Below are 16,519 nucleotides of genomic sequence, written 5' to 3'. Positions count from 1 at the left end.
TATATATATATATATATATATATATATATATATATATATATATATATATATACGCAACCACGCAACCGACATTTAATGGCCGAAATGTGGGCACATCCTTTAGGAGGGGGCCCGAACTCTAGGGGCTCCACAACGTTGCGTGGCGCTTCCCCCTTGACGGAAACCTGGATCCGCCTCCGTTCGTCCATATATATATATATATATATATATATATATATATATATATATATATATATATATATATATATATATGCTATTTTCGACATTTAATGGCCGAAATGTGGGCATGTCCTTTAGGAGGGGGCCCGAACTCTAGGGGCTCCACAACGTTGCGTGGCGCTTCCGCCTTGACGGAAACCTGGATCCGCCTCCGTTCGTCCAGGGATTTTTTGGAAAGTGTATACCACTGACGTCATTTCACTTTCCCGTCTTCACGTATATCACTTCCTTCGTCATTCTGGCTACTGCATCACGAGCCTTGCGCGGTAAGTTCGCGGTGCTCGTTTCGGTGGTGGTGCTCATTATGCTTATATGAATTTTGTGATTATGGCGGTGATTGAAATACGTGGGTTCCAGCGTACATAAGTGGTGAGATATGTAACGATATTTCAAAATTATGTTTTTTTATGAATCTGATGCTCGTGGTGATTGGTCGTGTATCACGGCGTGGTGTCGGTGTGTGTTGGCATTCGTGCAGCGATAAAAACCCGCTTGATCAGTTTTTCTGTTTTGTTATATCTGCTCCCCGTCACCAAATGCTCATTTTGAGATCAAACAGTGAACTTTTATGCTGACAGGTATCAGGTATTTATGCTCATGTGCTATAGATTTAAACCAGATCTCATAGAATACACATTGCCTCAAACATGTTGGGTGTATGAGCAATACACTAGGAACAATCTCAGTGTATGAGTGCGGTGAGGCTCAGAGCACATATTTAGTGCATGGTCACCATCTATTTTAGTGGATAGATAGACAATGGTCCAGGTAATTATGATGTTGCTGTTGTGAGAATATTGCTCAGCCAAAAATCATGTGAAAGTTGACAGAATTGGTTCAGGCCAGAGTTAAAGGCATGCATACTTAAGCTTCACCACACTGATGCTGTGTAAGTGTAGGATGCATGGTAGATGTTTTTGCAGACTGGAATATAATTGCAGTCATGTGTTTATTATCTGTGTTCTGATTGGGTATACCAGGTTAAGGGTGTGGAATAAGCCCTCAATTAGATGGGCTTGGAATTTTGGAGCATTAGTCTAATGTTTCAAAATCTGCCTAAAGCAACTCAGTCATATGTGATATGAAGTAGCCACATGTCCAATGTATGATATTTGCTGGCATGTGCACCTTAGCACACAATATGATTTCTGTACAACTGCTGAAAAGATGCAGTTTAGCACTGTTAGCAAGACGATAATAGATGTATCTGATTCAAGAACCTCACATGGGACACATTGCTTTTCTTCCGCCACTGAACAATTGATACATGATGATGTTAGGATGCATACCTATCGCATAAATTACAGAAAATGGATACCTGACTTACATAGGTATGATGGATATTGGGATGTCTATATCACAGACACAGCTTCTGTGTGGCCATGCATGATAAGCTGGTTCAAAGACCTCATGTTAACATGATGATGTCATGATAGACATCATTTTGGTGAAGATTTTAAGAAAGTCTGGCATTTACATTTCACAATTACAGATGGCTTTGGAGACATCCATCTAAGCCTACTAATTTGAACATCATTTTGAATGGCTTGTTTGTAAGTTTGTTGAAGTTGTATGTACTGAAGAATTAGTTCATTAAATGTAAATCAAGTAATCCAGTTTTAAACCAGATGTGGCTGCAATGACAAGTGCCTGCATGCTTGCTTGGACCCCACAAAGGTCACCTGATATCACTAAACTCACTTTTTTGTTTCCTTTTTCTGCAGCAAATGTCCCAAACCCAATTTATTAGTGAAGTATTTAACAGCATTCCAGTCCATTCTGAGATTGGAGACATCTGTGTTACTACATTGTCACTTGCTCATACAAAGGCCACTATGTTGACATTATAGTACTGAATTAAAGGATATGTCTGTATGATACAGCAAGTAATGCCTGGTCTCAACTGCATTTTGATGCATTATGTTGCATTTACATATTCTAAGATAACTTGTCCGTGGCAATAATGACATGTGTGACCACTCCAGCATGCATGGTATGCCTTCAATTTGTCAAACAAACTAGGAAGAGGGGAGAAAGCAGGTCAACCTGCCAAGCTTTAACAGTATTGTGATGACATAATGTGGTACTGTGTACAACTGGACAGGACTGAAACAAGTAACGCAGGTTCCCTGAGATCGTGCTACCACTGACCTGACACACACTGGGCATGGCACTGCATGATGGCCAGATGTTTGTAAACTGTGATTATACTGTAAAATGCTCATTTCTGTCTCACAAGTATCTAACTTACCAGACTTCTATGTCATCAGTATTTTAAGGGCTGTCACGAGTTTGGCAGCATACCAAGCAAATGTTGATATCTACTAGCTATACCCTTTGTGGGTTGGTGGTTCAGCCCAGCCAGTCAGAATGTGCCATGAAAATAAACAGATATGCACACCAGTTTTTGTGATGAATATCTACCTGATATGCTGGTGTTTTCCAATATCTTCACCACAGTTGCCTAAAACATAAACCACTCCAAATAAACTCACCCCATCATTGAATACTGTCAGGCTTTGGCAGGCCCAAAGTCAGCTAATATGCCATCTATTCTGTCTAGTGTGCACATGCTAAGCAGTAGTTCAACTCTGGCTCCTCCTCTGAAACTCAAAAGTTAAGGTACTCCAATGCATGGATAGCTCCTATCCATATGAGTTATCAACAGTGACTGACTCCATTCACTTATATCAATGTATTGCTGCTGTGATGCATGCCATTGCTGTTATCAGCTTCCTCTTCCCATGCCACAGAGGCATCTTACTGAGTTTTACTTTCTCCTGAAATCCTCTGGCACTGTATTCATGTGTTTACCTCTGAAGGCATTTGCATGGTTGTATTCATCTTCATATGTATTGTTGCAGAGTCTCCTGACATGTGATGGTCTTCAGCCACAACACCAGGCCAAGACCAGCAATGCCAGGCACTCAGAAGATGTCTTCAGACAGTGTGTGTTTAGTTTGTTGCGGTACCCTCAAGAAGGCAGTTCCAGGAAACATATCTGTGTTTGAGCAGCAGCTCTCGTTCACTCAGAGACGTGCCATTGATCTTCTGGTGGAGGTCCTCAACACCAAGGTTGGTGTGCCCAAGTCATGATGTTGAAAAATTATGTGGATTATGCCTCATTGTTTACATAGGGGGGGGGGGGGACCATTGTTATGACAGGAAGATCTGATGTGACAGATCTTACCTTTTGAATTTCACATTGCCTTTTTAAGTATGCTTGGTCTTAAACTACTGTGCAATATTTCACATTTTATTTTCAAGCCACTTGAATATGTAGATACTTCGTCGCACGTGGTAGGTATTCCGTGAAAAGCGAACACAAATGTTATGTGTTGGTATGCCATATGCTCGAGACAGTGTTCCAGGCTGGTGCTCTGATGTACCCACTGGATCGCATGTACCCACTGTGACCAAATCCCATGCTCCAGAACCACCCTGACCTGGTCGTGGTGGACCAGCGTTACCTGGCCGTGGTGGACCAGCGTTCCCGGCAGTGACTGTGACCCCCCCCCCCCCCATCTTTACAGGAGTCGGCGCTGACCCGGTCGCGCTGGATGTGCGCCCACTGCTACGCCCAGTTGGAGCTGCTGGACAAATACGAGCGCGACCGGCGGCTGCTGGAGCAGAAGGCGGCCGCCGTGCAGGCCGAGCTGGTGGGCGCGCACCGGAAGGAGAGCGGCGGCGACCCGGCGCCTGACGGCGACGGCGTCACGGGCCGGCGCGGTGAGGCGGGGACGGCCGGCGGCAGCCCGGCCACCACCGGCCGGCGCTGCTGCGGCTGTGCTGTGCTCCTGCTGGCGATGACGCCGTGTGGTCACAGCCGCTGTGGTGTTCTCAGTGAATGGTGGCGGTCGTGGGTGCGTGCAGGATGTCGTGCTGTGTATGTGTTACGTGAGCTGTGGATGTGGAATCAGGTGCTGTGTGTGACAACAGACTTATGTGCTGTGGAATGGGCACAATGGTCTTGATCACGGCATTCTAAATGCCGACATCTGTCTATGCTCGTTAAATTTTGACTGAGGGCACCAGAAGACGTCTGTCAGTAATTATATGTGATATGTGTATGCACATGGACCATATCTTCCTTCAAAATTGTTCATTTTACGACCATTCCCCAGTGTTCCCTGCATGAGTAGTGTGGCCTCAGTGGCTGCAGGGTCACTTACCCTTGCCTGCACCAGGTGGCCACTGGGTATGGAATGTGGTAGTTACTCCCTCCCTATGTGTTTAGTAACTACGCTACTGGTCACATGGTTCTCGTATGAGTGTTGTGGTACATCAGTATCAATTGTAAGCTGTGTTACATGGGGTTGTTTGAGATCAAGGATTGTATGCACATTTTCTCTTTCATCCATAATGTCCATTTTTTCAACACAAAAGGAATACATTAGTTTTGATGCACATTGTTTCATGAAGTAAGACTCATGCACCGATTTGCGCCATTTTATTGAAACGATTGACGATGTTCTTTATTTTCAAAGCTTGGAAGACTTTGCAGAGGTGGCTTTGAAATCGAAGTCTTTACTGATCAATGATTGTTGTAAAGACTGGCTTCATTACCACAGAAGAGCAAATCCTAGCCAAGTTTGTGCCGAAATATTAATTGCGTCATATAATGCGTCAACACGGCCGCCCCACCCGAGCCCCTCTTACAGTCTTGTCCAGTTGCTGATTTCCCATCACCGAATAGCAGAACGCGTTTTTTTTAGACGCCAGCCCGCCTGTTCACCCATGGAGAGAGGTCAGTTGTCCGACGCTGTACCTCTGAACAATGGCGACGGTAACGGTGACGTCACTGGCGCAGATGACGATACTGCACAATATGGCCTGATGTGGTGGCTCTGTTGCAGGCATGGACGATGTTGTGGAGGAGTTGAAAAATGGCAACGAATCCGACACGTCTGAATATGTCGAAGTGAGCTGATAGAATTAGCATGGTTGTATGCCTCCGTTATCACATATTGTAGCCATTTGTCTGTTTTAAGAAGGTTGTTCTGTGTGCACGAGCTGCGTAAAAATGAAGTGTTGCAATCATGACGATTGGAGACGCTGATAGGGTAGTGGGACAGTCACTGCTGCGGATGATTGCTGCGTTTTCCGTGCACCTTCTCACTGCGTTTTGTCTTGTTCGGCAGGTCAAGGCCGAACACATGGCCACTAGCTCATTACAAGGTGAGTACTCGTGTCGGCAAGATCCTGTTTGGTGACTACGACCACCACGCCCATCATTTTGGGCAATTCTAGGTTAGCATAGCAAGAGTACTGATTAACGCAGGCAAGCGTTCACGTCTGGTAGTTGCAGCATTGTGCGCCACGGCGGTGCCAGATGTTCACCGCACCGACCTTTCCCAGATGGCTCGGAAAACGGTGACGACGACGATGCAGGTGATGCTGTGTGTGAGGTGAGCGCCTGGGTGTTATTGATGCTGTATGTGAGGTAAGCGCGTGGGTGTTATTGATGCTGTGTGTGAGGTGGGCGCGTGGGTGTTGTTAAACGCCTCAATTACGTGCAATTGCTGTCAGCTGGACAGTGCTGGCTGCACAATTTGAACACCCAAAAATTGCATCCCGCATGCGATCTTTGAAGATTAGCGTAGTTAAAACGCTACTTGTTTGAACTGTTGGCGAGGATGAACCACTCGCATGCGTAACGCACACCTACCATTCGTGTCTTGAACCACCGCTCAGAACTGCTGAAGCTCAAAACACTTTCCGAAATGAGATTGAACCAATCTGCGTAATTTCTTAAAGCTGTTTGTGCTTAACACGCGCTCGGGTGGGTGTCAAGTTGACCCCTTAAGGTTTTCCCAGAATGGTTTCCAAATGGCGTGGCGTAGCCGCGCCAACTTTGCATTGCTCTAGACAATTGGATGGCAGATCGTCTGGCATAAAAAATTTAGATGTGCCTTCTAAGGTCGTGGACCTATGGCAGGTCAAAGTCAGGCCATGGTTTCAGCGAAGTCAGTTACCAGGGAATCGTTCCTTCTGGTGCAACAACGGAGTGTTAGACGAAGTCATACACCTTTGAGATACTGTATAAGGCAACACAATTGAATAAGCAAATTTCATTGATAAAGGGTCAGGCATGATGCTCAGACCAGCCTCAAAACCAACCTGTTTTATTACTCTAGGGCTTGCGGCATGGGGTGTTGTCTGGTGCTCATTTCGAATTTATTGATAACAGGGACCGCATTATACACCTTCCGTGAACTTCTTAAAGGTCAGAATAGGTCACTGACCTAAGAAGACCCACGTCAACGTTTTGTTTTTAGGAACACTGCCGAACGTAATCTCTGTCGCTTATTCAAATACAAAACTCAGAGCGGTCTTGTATGATTTTGGTCACCATAACTATCGAAAGGTCAGAAAAGTTCACGGACCTTAAATGAGCATGTGACCTTTTGCTTAGAAGAGTTATGTAGGGTCTGGGAGCCCTTTGGAGACCACCCTGCATTGACCTTCTTCGACCTTATGTAACCCGAAGGTTATGACCTAGGAACCTCAAATTCTTACCTAAGTGAGTTCACGTTCAGGTCAACACTTCCTGTGAATTTTATCTCTAGCTCTCTTGGTTCCTGAGATCTCAGGGGGTCAAATTGACCCTCCCCCGAGCGAAGGATATCCAACCGGCCACCCGGGCGCGTGTTAAGGGACCTCATCGGATGATCGAAAGTCGGAAACTGCAGGATTGATAAGGCGATGACGTCACAGCAGCGAACCCCCACATTAACTGTTGGAGCACCTCGCTTCCGACCGCGGTGCTCATGTCCGGCTGTCAGCGCTCACAGCACCACTTGTTTCAGAACGAGACGGACCAGGACCCGCTGGCAGGTGAGGGGCGAGAGCCGTCTGAACTGAGTCGTGACAGCGGCCGCCCGGGCCCGGTGGCTACTGTACCGGGGCCGGCTGACCGCTAGGCCGGGCCTGGTGGTTACTGTACCGGGGCCGGCTGGCCGCTAGGCCGGGCCCGGTGGTTACTTTACCGGGGCCGGCTGGCGGCCAGGCCGGGCCCGGTGGCCACTGTGCCGGGGCCGGCTGGCCGCTAGGCCGGGCCCGGTGGCTGCTGTGCCGGCGTCGGCTGGCGGCTGGGCCGGGCCCTGTGGTTACTATACCGGGACCGGCTGGCGGCTAGGCCGGGCCCTGCGGTTACTGTGCCGGGGTCGGCTGGCCGCTAGGCCGGGCCCGGTGGTCCCTGTGCCGGGGTCGGCTGGCAGACACGGGCACTCTCCGGGAACGTCTATCGGACACCAACACCCCGGAAGTAGGCTGCGTACACGGGCACTCTCCGGGAGCGGCCAGCGGATGCGGACACTCTGAGAGCGTCTGATGGACACGGGCAGTCCCGGGAGTGTCTGGCGGATGCGGACACTCTGGGAGCGTCTGACGGACACGGGCAGTCCCGGGAGTGTCTGGCGGATGCGGACACTCTGGGAGCGGCTGACGGACACGGACACTCTGGGAGCGTCTGGCGGACACGGGCAGTCCCGGGAGTGTCTGGCGGATGCGGACACTCTGGGAGCGTCTGACGGACATGGACACTCTGGGAGCGTCTGACGGACACGGGCAGTCCCGGGAGTGTCTGACGGACACGGACACTCTGGGAGCGTCTGACAGACACGGACACTCTGGGAGCGTCTGGCGGACACGGGCAGTCCCGGGAGTGTGTGGCGGATACGGACACTCTGGGAGCGTCTGACGGACACGGACAGTCCCGGGAGTGTCTGGAGGACGCGGACACTCTGGGAGTGTCTGGCGCCACTGCGTGGGTTCCACAGTGACGCGGATGCTCGTCCGCCCACCGTGACGCCAAGGACGGAGCACGGCTGCCCGGTGACCGCGGCCAGGCTGTCTTGCTAGGAGCGGCCATGCTGGCAGCACAAACGACGGACGCAAAGAGCTGGCCCGTACGGAGTCCGGCCCGGCAGAGCCTCGGCATAACCTGCCGCCGCACTCAAGCGACCATCACGGAGAGTTGGCAGTGTGTCGGGTCTACAGAGTGCCATCAAGGTCGTTTTCGGTGGGCCTGTGGAAGTTGTACCGGACTGGCCTCCGTGCGTGCTCTTTCCCTTTGCTCGTCCTGTGCGGTGTCAGCATGGCCGTCCATTGCATGAGCAGGGCCACGAGTCGGCCACATGCTGTCCTTGGTGGCGCGTAGATGGAAGAGTCATGCCCACTGGGTCACTCACCTCGTAAAGATGTTTATTGCGGTCGCTTACCTTGGGCCGTGCTGTGTTCGATGTAGACTATTGCCCGGATGCTGTTCTTTTCAGATATTCCAGATAGGTAATGTCGGAACGGCGCCTGTCAGATTGCCAATTGAAAGTGTTCTGCCCTATGTAGGCAACAAGCCACGGGCACCAATTGCTGTTTGACATGTTCACGTTCATCGAGATATCGCACATACGGCTAACGCATGCAGCAACCATGACTGGCATCCAGATAGGCCAACTGTGCTTTGCTGGTAACATGTGCCGTGATTTGCTGGGCGCCTCTGGTGAACAGCACATGGGACGCGGCCGATTGTGACACCGGTACCGGCCCCAACGCGGCTGCCGCTCCTCATCTGATGGTGCGTGGCGTTTAGCAAGCTGTGGCCAGCGTGGCGCACGTTTCCGGCCATGGACAGGGAGGGGAGGCACGCGTCCCGCGGGTGCCGCGCGCGTCACGCAGTCACTGTCACTCATTGGTGTGTTTCCGTTCACAGATATGATTCCTGTGACTGAAGAGGTGGATTCTGAGCCTGATGATCTTAACGAGGTTAGCATTCACTGACCTCTGCTGCAAGGACAGCCTTGACCTGGGTCTGCAGTATTATGTTTTTCCCAAGTCATAGTTGTTTTAGCCCATGACCCAGTTTAAATGCTGAGATGTATGAATAAGTGAATTGGCCACGCGCATGCAACACACGGCCACCTCTTGCGCCGTGAGGATAGATCTCAATGTGACAGATGCAGTGCGGCACTGACTGTTCGCCACATGCTCCACTTTCGTCCGCATTTCGTGGAAGAGCGTCTGCCTGCGTGGATTCGGACGACAAGCTTAGACTAACCTATCCAGACATCTCGGGGAACGACTGTTGTTGGACTCAGGCCAGGTGTTTTTACTTCTTGCGGACGTTAAGTTGTCAGCATTTTTCCACATTTTAATTGGAAAATGTCGCACTTCCCAACTCTAGTTATGGGCGCAAAATGACCCCCGAAGTCGGCGCGCCCTAAAACTCCAACCATCATCATTATCAGTTTAAATTGCATTCGCTGAGGTTTCTCGCACATAGCTGTGACCATCTACCCCTGAGTATTGTTTGGATTATCGAAACCCGCCTAAACACAGCCGTTCATCACGCTGTCCGGCTCTCGGAGTTAGCTGGGCGTCATATTAGTGCAAGTGCTTTGTTACAGCTATTCTCTGCACCATTTCTTCATGCAAAACATGGTGGGTGTAGTCTCACACCGAGGTATTGAAGGTAGCAGCGGACGACTGCCGGTTGCGACGACTGCCGGACGACTGCCGGCTGCATTCCCGTGGTTTAGTGCAGATTCTGGCACGTTGTGGGTTAGGCTTCGTTTCCACTTTTACATCTTCTGACGATGGTATGAGGAGAATCCAAAGCACTAAGTTGTATTATCACCGGGGGAAATCGCCAGCTGCTCAGAAATATCACGCGTCTTTTATTCCAGGACGTTCCGGTTAAGGATCCTTTGGCCGGTAAGACATTTTCTGCTGTTTTATCGAAGGCCAACCGTGAAACGAATTGAAAATGTACCTTGGCGAACACTTGGGTGTTGCTGACTGTGTCATGTTACCGCTGAGGTAAGACGGCAGATCACCTTGGGTGTGGCTGGCTGTGTCATGTTACCGCTGAGGTAAGACGACAGATCACCTTGGGTGTGGCTGATTGTGTCATGTGTCCGCTGAGGGAAGACGGCAGATCACCTCGGGTGTGGCTGATTGTGTCATGTTACCGCTGAGGTAAGACGGCAGATCGCCTCATGGATATGGCATTCCCTTTGGTGCTTGCCAAAACTTACGATTCCGTGGTAGATCCTCCAATGGACACTAGGTAAGTTTCTAAGCAGACAGCAGGCCGTTGTTCGTCGACCTGACGCCCAGACGTCCGTGTTAAGTGTCACAGCCTACACGTGGCCGTTCTCACACTCCTAGCGTGTGCGCGCATGGTGGCGGCCTGACGCTGACTCGTCTGCCGCAGATGGTGACGAGCAGGGGAGCGACGGCGAGTCGTCAGCGCCGGTGGTGGATGTGGCGGCGGTAAGGACGGTCCCGGCCCGGTGGCGGTTAGGACGGCCCCGGCGCCGGTGGTGCCAGTGTGGTGCGCCAGGGCGGCGTTTAGGACGGCCCCGGTGCCGATGGTGCCAGTCTGGTGCGCCTGGGCAGCGGTTAGGACAGCCCCGGCGCCGGTGGTACGGGTCTGGTGCGCCTGGGCAGCGGTTAGGACGGCCCCGGCGCCGGTGGTGCGGGTCTGGTGCGCCAGGGTGACCTGAGAGTGCGAGCTGTCTGGGGCGCGGGGACCCGGTGCCGGCCGGCGACGCTACAGCGCCGTCGGCCGTACTGAGCGATGTCTGTCGTTGGCGGGATATTGCTGGCGCCACAAAGTGTAGTTCCGTGGTGAATGCATGCAAACTGCGGGTTTTGCTGGCAAACAGGTATTGCCGACTGTAGAGCATGCATTTAGGTTGGCGTGCATGGCTTTGTGACCAGACTGCAAATCCACGCCTAAGTTTTTGGCCCCTGGGCTTGATGTTAGGGCTCAAGATTTTGGCCCCTGGCCAATTGGCTGATGAGGTAGGGGTCTCCAACCTCCACAACTGAAGATGCAACAATGCCCATTGCTTCCCCTTCTTTTCCTGAAGTCTTGCAGTCACCCCGATTCTTTTGGCGCAGGTACGCTTCCTATCTCTGTTCCTTTAAACATGTGTCGTCTGTTGCAATGTCGGGTTTCACTATATAACCCCGCGTTCATTGACATCTTCGTCCTATACGATATTAACCTGGCGTCCTTTTTCACGCGACCGTTTGCGCACGGTCCCTTGTGGTACGATCTGTATCATATAATATTCTGCCCCGTGTGGTTTTTGTCACACGATGCTTTGTTTACAATGTTTCCCGTACATTCACATACGGTCTTTTATCCTGTAATCCGCCCCGTCTTCTCGTTCCGTCTCACCTTTGTCCCCCCCCCCCCCCCCCTCCGGATGTGGTCGACGTAGTCCGCCTGACCAGCTGCGCCATCTGTTCCAGCTGCAGAACTCTCTGCGGACGCGTCTGCGGAGTCACCTGCGCTCAGGCAGCGCGCCGCCTCCGCCGCCTCCGCTCCGTCTGATGGCCAAGCGGCCCGCCTCGCCGCCCGCTACCGACTCGTCGTCGCCGCCGCCGCCTCCCAAGATGTCCATCAGCATGGTGCCGACGCCGCGCCCAGGCCTCAAGACGCTGCTGCCGAAGCCAACGCCGCCGGCGCCGGCGCCCACTCCGGTGGTGACGCAGGCGGCCTCGGCGGCCGGTGGCCAGCTGCCGCTGCTGCTGCAGAGCGTCGACGGCAAACTCTACATGCTGCCAACGGGCTCCCAGGCGGCGGCGGCGGCCGGTGCGGCGCCGCCCGGCGCGCCCGTCACGCTGCTCCGACTGCCGGACGGCCGGCTGGTGGTGTCCGGCAATAACCCGGGGCAGGGACGGCCGCCGCCGCCGCCGCCGCCGCCGCCGCCGCCGCCGCCACTGCCGCTGCCGGCGCCCATCCGACCGCGCGTCGGCCGTGGCGGCTCCGGCCCCGGCTCTGCTCCAAGCACCGGAGCCAGCCCCGGCTCCGGCCCTGGCTGTGGCTCTGGCTCTGGCTCTGGCGCTGGCTCCGGCTCTGGCTCTGGCTCTGTGTCTGGCTCCGGCCCTGGCTCTGGCTCTGGCGCCGGCTCTGGCGCCGGTTCCCCCACGCTCAAGAACCTTCTGTTGGGCGGACAGCCGGCATCGGCGGTGGCGGCCGCGGCCAGCCGCGGCGTCACGGTACGCCCCGACAGCCAGCTGTTCGCGCCGCGCGCCCCCGGCGGTCCGATCCTTGAGTCGATCTTGCAGAAGCGACCGGGCGGCGAACCGTGCCCGCTTTGCTCGCTCATCTTCGGCAGCCGGACTGAGGTCGACCTGCACCTGCGCAGCCACTCGATGGTCTGTGTCGGTTGCGACCACCTGTTCGCGTCGCGCGTCGGCCTCTTCGAGCACCGACAGGCGTGCGTGCCGTCGCGCACGTGTGCCGGCGTTGCGGCGCCGCTGCCGTCTCCGCCGGCCGAGTCGTCGCGCGCCTCACTCCTCTGCGGCGTCTGCACGGCGCCCGCCAGCGACGTGATGGCGCTCAACGAGCACGCGGCGCGCCTGCACAGTTTGCTGTACCGCTGCCCTAAGTGCGACTGCCGCACGGCAGAGCTGCGCCAGTACGAGAGCCACGTGCGCGTCGAACACGCGCTCGACACGCCGCACCCGTGCAACTTGTGCCAGACGAGCTTCCTGAAGCGCGAGCAGCTGTTGGCGCATGCGCACCAGCGGCACGCGCCGCCTACTGAGCTGCGGCCGCACGCCAAAGACCGGACGATCGACGGCGTGCGCCTGTCGCTGCCGCCGGGCGAGCCAAAGCCCGGACCGCCGCCGCCGCCGCCGCCGTCTGACGAGCCGGCCGCCCCGCCGCGCGACGAGGACGAGCTGGCCAGCGGCATGATCATTGTGAAGGAGGAGGAGGACGTGTTGTTGTGAGGCGTCGGCCGTCGCGACAGCCAGCTTTAAGTGGGATGATATTTATTGTCGCGACCGGATGGACGCCCCCCCCCCCCCCCCCGCCAGGCTGTGTCGCCCCGGGAGGTGTAGTTGTTGACGTGCGCTGTGTTTTTATCAGCTTGGTTACGCTGAGTTCCCCGTGGACCTGTGCGCGCGTCACACATGTAAGTGGATCTGTTTGGATCCGGGCGTGCGTATGTGTCGCCACGTCCGAGGGTTTGCCGGCTTCTAAAGCACGCGGACCACATGCGAAAGTGCGAACGCCTTTGCTACGGCCTTGTACCCCCCGCTCAACAACGTTCAACACCCGAGTACAAAGAGGCGGGGGGCACAGCTTATTGCCGCATCCGCGCCGTCCTTTTAAAATATTCAGCTTACCTCTCGTGCTGTCATCATAGGCCACATGGGCTGGTCAAAAGTATGTTCGAATCAAGTGTTGGATTTGCTATGCCGCCTCGTTTTACAAAAGAGGCAACTGCTAGGCTGGTCCAGAATGTTCGTTACATGCATTTGACATCGAACTTGCCGAGGCGAAAAGCTCCCGACAGCCGCAAGCCCACAAGTCTCATGTCGTTTGCATGCCGCCGGTCCGTGTGAGCTCCGGAGTTGTGCTGACTTGTGTTTCAGGTACCGCGCTTGTTAATGTTTTCCGGATCTCACGTTTTATGCTGTTTTACGGTGTCGGTTTTTGCACGGGATGCCATAACTGACGAGGAGGGGAATACAGTGGTATTCGTCGGCAAGATAGTTTGGCTGAAGTGTCTTCGACCGAGATAGACTATGTGAGGAGGTGATTGCCGAACCCGTCGTAACCAAATCGGCTATCGGAACCCTTGACTTCCTCAAGAGCCAGTTTAGGAAGGATTACTCTGTTTGTGGTGTATTTTTAACTTAACATTCAATACGTCACATGCTTGCTCATTATGCGGTTTTTATAAGTTGCCCAGTAAACCTGGGGAAGAAATCTGCAACGGAAGCAATTGGGCGCACACTGGTGCCACAGCGACTTAAAACTATTTTAGAAATGGGTGATAGCACGTTTTAACAATACAATGTGCTTTGCAGTCACATGCACACTACCCAGTGACCTGCGCGGTACGGGCCTATTGGATGTAGTGTTGCTGCCTACCCGATCACGCCACTGCGTCACTATCTGCAGATCAGCGCGATGGAACGGAACCACACACTAGGCTCTTAATGAGCCATCAGCAACGCATGCGTGCATACCCGATCGCGTTATCTGTTTTTTTCGACTCCCGCAGCCCAGCAGAGTCCAGCGGCTATATGCGACAAGTACACTTCGAGTCACCAGCAGCAGATCCGTCGGAGCCGGACGACCACGCACTGCGCGGCTCACCAGTCCGCTACAGGCCGCCTGGTCCAATCGATCGGAGCGAGGCAGGTCAAGCAGCGTTCTCGAGCGGCGCGGCGGGAGCGGGCGGCGACAGCCTCTGTACTCCGCCCGGCCCGCGGGGGCCGCGCCGGCGCTGAGCCTGCTCCGCCCCCGCCCCCGCCCCTGCCTGCATGGCACTGCCTCTCTGCCGCGCTCCGCTGATGGCCGCGCACGTCGGTCTGCCATCACGGCGAGTCGGGTGGGCCGCCAATCCGAGCCAGCCACTCGGTCCGGAGCGGCCCGCTCGAGAGCCGCACCCCGGCATCGGGCCCGACGCTCAGAACTCGTACCTGCCGACGTCCACCTCGACGACGGCCACGTGCTCGGTGTGCAGCTGGCCCCGCCGGGACACGGTCATGGTGAGGGTGACACGCAGCGTCAGAGGCCCGGTCACGGGCCGAACCAGCAGCAGCGTACCTGTGCAGCGGCGCGTCCGGACACTGTCAGCACCGCGCGCGCCGAACGGCTCCCACCGCCGCCTGCAGCAGCGTGGGGCGGGAATGGCACAGCTCATTCGGTAACCATTCGTAGATCGCGTTCATCGCTCCTAGCGACGTCAGGCTGTGACACCAGCCCTTGGCCGAGTGCCTGCCGACATCCGAAACCAATTTCTCCACAACTGCGATCTTGTCTCTCAAAACTCCTTGCGCATCCATCCAGCGATCCTCCCCATGCCCCTGCTGTTACGTGATTAATTTAGTGCTTGTTTGTCACGTATTCATGGCAGTGTTTCAAGAACTAGTTATGTCTCACCGTCGCCAAATGTGTCTATTCTGTTCCCGCACGTTTACCGTCTGTTCGATATGACGTTCTCCTCCCTTATGTTCAGTTCTGAATATAGACAGACGTGACCTGCGCCCGGTATTGATATGATGGTGATTTAAGAAGGGAACGAAACACCTGCTAGCCACACACCCGGGCCCAACGCGGCCAGGCCGTTCGTTACGAGCACACCGCAACAGCTTCCGTCATACGTTCCCGCCCCCTCCCCCACTCCGCTGACCTGTGCGCGGCCCCATCAGGTTCTCCTGCAGCTGCAGATAGTTCTCCTCGTTGCCACTGGCGAGGTGGAAGCGCGTGGTGAAGAGGCCGCCGTGGCTGCCGAGCGCGCCGAGCGTGGTCAGCGGCCGCGGCCTCAGCACCACCGGCTGGCTGGCCAGCGCCACGAACTGGTAACTATGCGTCAGCGTGCGGCTGCGCTGGCAGGCGGCATCACCGGGCCGACACACCTTGCGGCACACGTACGAGCCGTCCTCCTCCACCTGCCGGCTGACGGCGGACGGGCCGGGCCACGCCGGGTCACCGACGGTCACCAAGCTTCACACAGGATCGCAGACAGTTCAAGAGGGTCACGGAGGTGCAAATGACCAATGTGGTTGACGCACCGCAAAATCACACGGTCACGAAGAATTGCAGAGTTACAGAGGGCCACGGAAGGTCACAGAGCCAGGAAGTGTTACAGCGGGCTACAGAGGGTCTCACACAGTCACGAAGGATTGCAGGGGATCATGGCGGGTCATAGAGGGTTACAGAGGGCTACGGGGGGGTCATAAATGGTCACAGGAGGTTACGGAGGATTATAAAGAGTCACGGAGGGTCGCAGCGGAGCTGAGGTCACGGAGGATCACGGCGTGGCTGGCGAGCCCTGACAGAGCTGGGGTCAGGGGTCGGGAGAGTCACAACAGATCCAAGTGAGACTGTGGGAGGGTCATGGTGGAGCTGGAGTCGGGGGGGGGGGGGGGTCACGGCGAGTCACAACAGGACTAGGGACAAGGGTCGCGACGGAGTGGTGAGGAGAGTCACGACGGTTTGCCGTTGGACGGGGGCCATGTGGGGTCACGACGGGCTGGAGAGGGGCACGACGGGGGGAGGGGGAGGCTGGCAGGGACACGGAGATGGAGGGTGGGGGTAACGACACGCCCGAGTCGGCCGGTTCAACGCCGAGTAATAATATCGCGTAATGCACAGCCAACTCTGGGTAAAACTGTCAAAGAAAGAACTGAGAACAATATAACCTCTCGCATCACAGTCACTGCCCATCTCGGTCCACGGTCCATCTCGGTCCACGGTCCATATCGGTCCCCGGTCCATCTCGGTCCACGGTCCATCTCGGTCCACGGTCCATCTCGGTCCACG

At 54.7% G+C, this 16,519-nt stretch overlaps 2 protein-coding genes across 2 annotated transcripts in view; one reads left to right on the top strand and one right to left on the bottom strand.

Moving 5' to 3' along the window:
* The first annotated feature begins 498 nt into the window (after positions 1-498).
* On the top strand, positions 499-12,969 carry LOC119098928 (zinc finger protein 341). Its single transcript, XM_037221974.1, has 13 exons — positions 499-588; positions 3,084-3,294; positions 3,753-3,948; positions 5,076-5,140; positions 5,361-5,397; positions 5,578-5,627; positions 7,029-7,056; positions 8,930-8,982; positions 9,903-9,930; positions 10,433-10,491; positions 11,482-11,820; positions 12,190-12,747; positions 12,889-12,969. Exons 2-13 carry the CDS (start codon positions 3,100-3,102, stop codon positions 12,967-12,969), a joined length of 1,689 nt encoding a protein of 562 aa, XP_037077869.1. The 5' UTR covers positions 499-588; positions 3,084-3,099.
* Positions 12,970-13,853: 884 nt separating this feature from the next.
* LOC119098481 (fibrillin-3) overlaps positions 13,854-16,519 on the bottom strand; it is a 32,541-nt gene continuing 29,875 nt past the window's right edge. The window contains exons 27-28 of the mRNA XM_037221405.1: positions 15,387-15,652; positions 13,854-14,800 (exon numbers count right to left, since the gene is read on the bottom strand). Coding sequence (XP_037077300.1) covers positions 14,661-14,800; positions 15,387-15,652 — 406 coding nt within the window. The 3' untranslated portion in view covers positions 13,854-14,660. The remainder of the gene's footprint in view (positions 14,801-15,386; positions 15,653-16,519) is intronic.

Source organism: Pollicipes pollicipes, unplaced genomic scaffold, assembly GCF_011947565.3.
Source record: "Pollicipes pollicipes isolate AB1234 unplaced genomic scaffold, Ppol_2.1 Scaffold_4740;HRSCAF=5597_pilon_pilon_pilon, whole genome shotgun sequence".
NCBI lineage: Eukaryota > Metazoa > Arthropoda > Thecostraca > Pollicipedomorpha > Pollicipedidae > Pollicipes > Pollicipes pollicipes.
This window is presented reverse-complemented; position numbering and strand designations above follow the sequence as displayed.

Coding starts and splice junctions, on each gene's coding strand:
- LOC119098928 (XM_037221974.1), top strand. CDS start 3,100: ATGGTCTTCAGCCACAACACCAGGCCAAGACCAGCAATGCCAGGCACT. Junction 3,295..3,752: donor TGGAGGTCCTCAACACCAAG/GTTGGTGTGCCC, acceptor CCATCTTTACAG/GAGTCGGCGCTGACCCGGTC. Junction 10,492..11,481: donor CGGTGGTGGATGTGGCGGCG/GTAAGGACGGTC, acceptor CATCTGTTCCAG/CTGCAGAACTCTCTGCGGAC.